This window comes from Echinops telfairi, unplaced genomic scaffold (assembly GCF_000313985.2).
Source record: "Echinops telfairi isolate 266 unplaced genomic scaffold, ASM31398v2 ScPeMD7_7415;HRSCAF=8453, whole genome shotgun sequence".
Classification (NCBI taxonomy): Eukaryota; Metazoa; Chordata; class Mammalia; order Afrosoricida; family Tenrecidae; genus Echinops; species Echinops telfairi.
The window spans coordinates 1,107,828-1,110,897 of NW_022111315.1; the positions used below are offsets into that span (position 1 = coordinate 1,107,828).

Consider the following 3,070-nt stretch of genomic DNA (forward strand, 5'->3'; position numbering starts at 1 on the left):
GCAGACACGATGGCTTATTACCTGTATCTCCTGGTTCAGTTTGGAGACAGTATGCTCTGTGGATTCCTTCAACTTTAAAAGTTTCGACTGCTCATTCAGTTTTTTCTTCAGATCAGCAATTTGAGTCTCCAGCTCCTGGAGACGTCTGCGGCGACGCTCACTCAACCTAGATATGGAAGGTGCAGGAATGAAGGCTCCAGACACCAAAGCCTGACTTCAAAAAGAAAAAAATACCATACTCCTAGGTTTACAACTCTGATATATAAAAAGTAGGTGGCCAACATGTAGGCATTTTAAAATAATGGTTACTTACCACCCAAACAACCAAAATTATCTCAAAACTGGAGGTTTAATAGAAAGAACCAAACAAGTGTTTTTTGAGGATGTAACAATACAATGGCATCAACACACTCCACCACCACTCTATGTCAAAAGGATTTGACTTCACTTCAACTGTAAGGAATAATTCTAATTATTTATTACACGAGTCTGAGATGCAAATTAAACATGTAATATAACTTTTAAGAAATGAGCCTTAGACTCAACAGAGCAAGTCATTAAGTAAAAAGGTGACAGAGGTTTGAGAGAGAATAGTATGTTCTGGTTGTCTGTCTTCATTTTATTCTTAATTCACTAAGGAATGGCTAGATTTATTTCCCAATCACTACCTTGGATAGTAGGGAGACATGCTGGTGTGGTGGGTTAGGCATAGGATTACTAACTACAAAGTCAGTGTTTTAAACCAGCAGCTTCTCTGTGGGAGCAAAAATGAGGCCATCTACTCCAACAAATATTTGATCTTAGAAATCTAAAGGAACACTTGTACTCTGTCCTACAGGGTCACTATGGGCTGGAACTCAATGGCAATCAACTTGGTTTTGGTTTACCCTGGATAGTAAATCAAACCACAAGCTAATTTATCATCCTCCCCCAAACAACCCCACTTCTACCCAGTCAATTCCAACTCACAGTAACCCTATGGGACAGAGTAAAACTTGTTCTCAGGGTTACCAAACTATTAATCTTTACAAAAACAGTGCTGTTTCTTCTGTGGATGGCTGGTGAGTTTGAACAGCTGATGTGTTGGGCTATCAGATAAATGCTTTAACCACAATGCTACCAAGGGACCTTAATTTATGATCAGTGCAGGGATAAGAAAACGGTAGCTGTCTGGGAGGTCTAATAATCTTTCAAAACCCAGCTCTAATGCTACCTTTTTATAGTCATGTGTGATCATGCCAGCCTGAATCGACATCTCTTGTTACACACTGAGTTGTGCATTGGGCTGCTAAACACAAGAACAGTGGTTCAAGCCCATCAGCTGTTCTTCTGGAGAAAGATGACATATCTGCTTATGTAAAGATTAATAGGCATCACCAGGACTCTCTGTTTTGCCTGGGGAGAAGGTCCACAGAGTTTCTCATGTCATCATCTAGGAAAGCACTTTTCCTCTCGTCGTCTTGCCCTAAGACATTGAATTCTGGCATATTCTTCTAACAATTTCTCAAATCAATGTTCTCTTCAGTGTGCTTTCCAGGAGTATATATTACTACCTTTCCGTTTTTCTGGATTATAAAATATCTTCAAATTTAATTTCTGGCCTCTGGTTTCTCTATACTGTAATTTGTTTCATACATTGCTGCCAGATGTATTTTCTTAAAGGAGTATTATGCTGATACTTCATTTCTCAGAAAACTTAACAATTTACACTAACGAAATAAAGTTCAAACTTTTTGAACCTTTTAAACAATCTAGCTTCAACTTGCTTTCTGAACTGAATCTACTATCCTTCATCCTATTTGGACCATTTGCTGTTCCTTGGACATGCTTAGAAACTTGTGATCTTTGCATTTTTGCTCCTGGTGTTCCTTTTATCTGGCTGGTTTATACAAGGGGGCTTCAAAAAGTTCATGGAAAATGGTATTAAAAATGGTATTAAATGGAATTTTTCCATGAACCTTGAGACCCCCTCATGTTTATCTCTATCAAAGTCCCCCCTATTATTAAAGGCCTGGTCAGCTAGCATTTGATTCCCTCCAACTGAAAGTGTGCTTTCCATTTTCTTAATTACTTTAGGATTTTATTTCAATCCCATACCCCAGATCTTTGTATTCTTTGTATTGGAGAAATTTATGCTTCCTGTATAGGCCAGACATTTTTCAATGGCAAAACTCATAAACTACACCTATTTTATTTCCCTTGGTATCCAGTGGATAAATACCTTGCTTATAGTAAACATTTAATAAATAGATGTTAGACTCTTGAATATATAGTTTATAAACCAGCTATTTGAAGAGAAGTTTTAATGTTGTTGGTCAGCCTAGAAAAGGGTATTTTACCTAAGCCTTGGAGTTTCCGATACTTACACGTTCTTTTAACTGGATCACTTCTTTGTCTTTTTGTTGCTTCCACTGTCTAAACTTCTCAGCATCCTCTTTCATTTGACGCATTAACTGTACCCGCTGTTTTTTCATCACCTGTACAAACAAAAATCAGTACACATATTAGTCATTTTCCTTTATTCTAGCCTAGTGTACCGATGGGAAGATTTATCCTTAAGGAGAGGAAAAAAACCAGAGTCAAGATGAGAAGGCCATCAACAGAGTCAATGATTAGGGACCTAACACCCCTTGTGAAGCTTGTCTTACACAGTTTCCAAACACAGACAACACAAATGAACACTCAAAAGAAAGAAAAGAAAAAAATGTACGTATAATTGAAATCTAGCCCTAAATTCATTATTTACAAAAGAAACTTCAAAGGGAAAAATGTTAGGAAATTTATACAAAGTCCCCAGGATAAATTTACCTAGCAACTATTCTACTCGAAGGGTCTCAGAACAAGTAACTCGTAATAACCATTTTTAAAATGTCAGAAGTTGAACATTCAATAATTGAAAACTTTCCTCCTCCTTTCGAGGTGTCTGTCACTTTATTACTATCTTAAGAAATTATTCTACATTGTAATGGAAAGCATTCAGGATATCACCACTACACACAAAGGTGTCTGCCTTTTGGTTTCAGAGAATCTAAGATCATACTCTGAACATCAAAGCAGGGTTTTGTTATTT

At 37.1% G+C, this 3,070-nt stretch overlaps 1 protein-coding gene across 1 annotated transcript in view; it reads right to left on the reverse strand.

Annotated features, from left to right (window-relative positions):
* Window positions 1-3,070, reverse strand: part of KIF4A (kinesin family member 4A) — a 187,159-nt gene that overhangs the window by 52,617 nt on the left and 131,472 nt on the right. Inside the window, exon 19 of the mRNA XM_045296988.1 lies at window positions 22-166. Coding sequence (XP_045152923.1) covers window positions 22-166 — 145 coding nt within the window. The remainder of the gene's footprint in view (window positions 1-21; window positions 167-3,070) is intronic.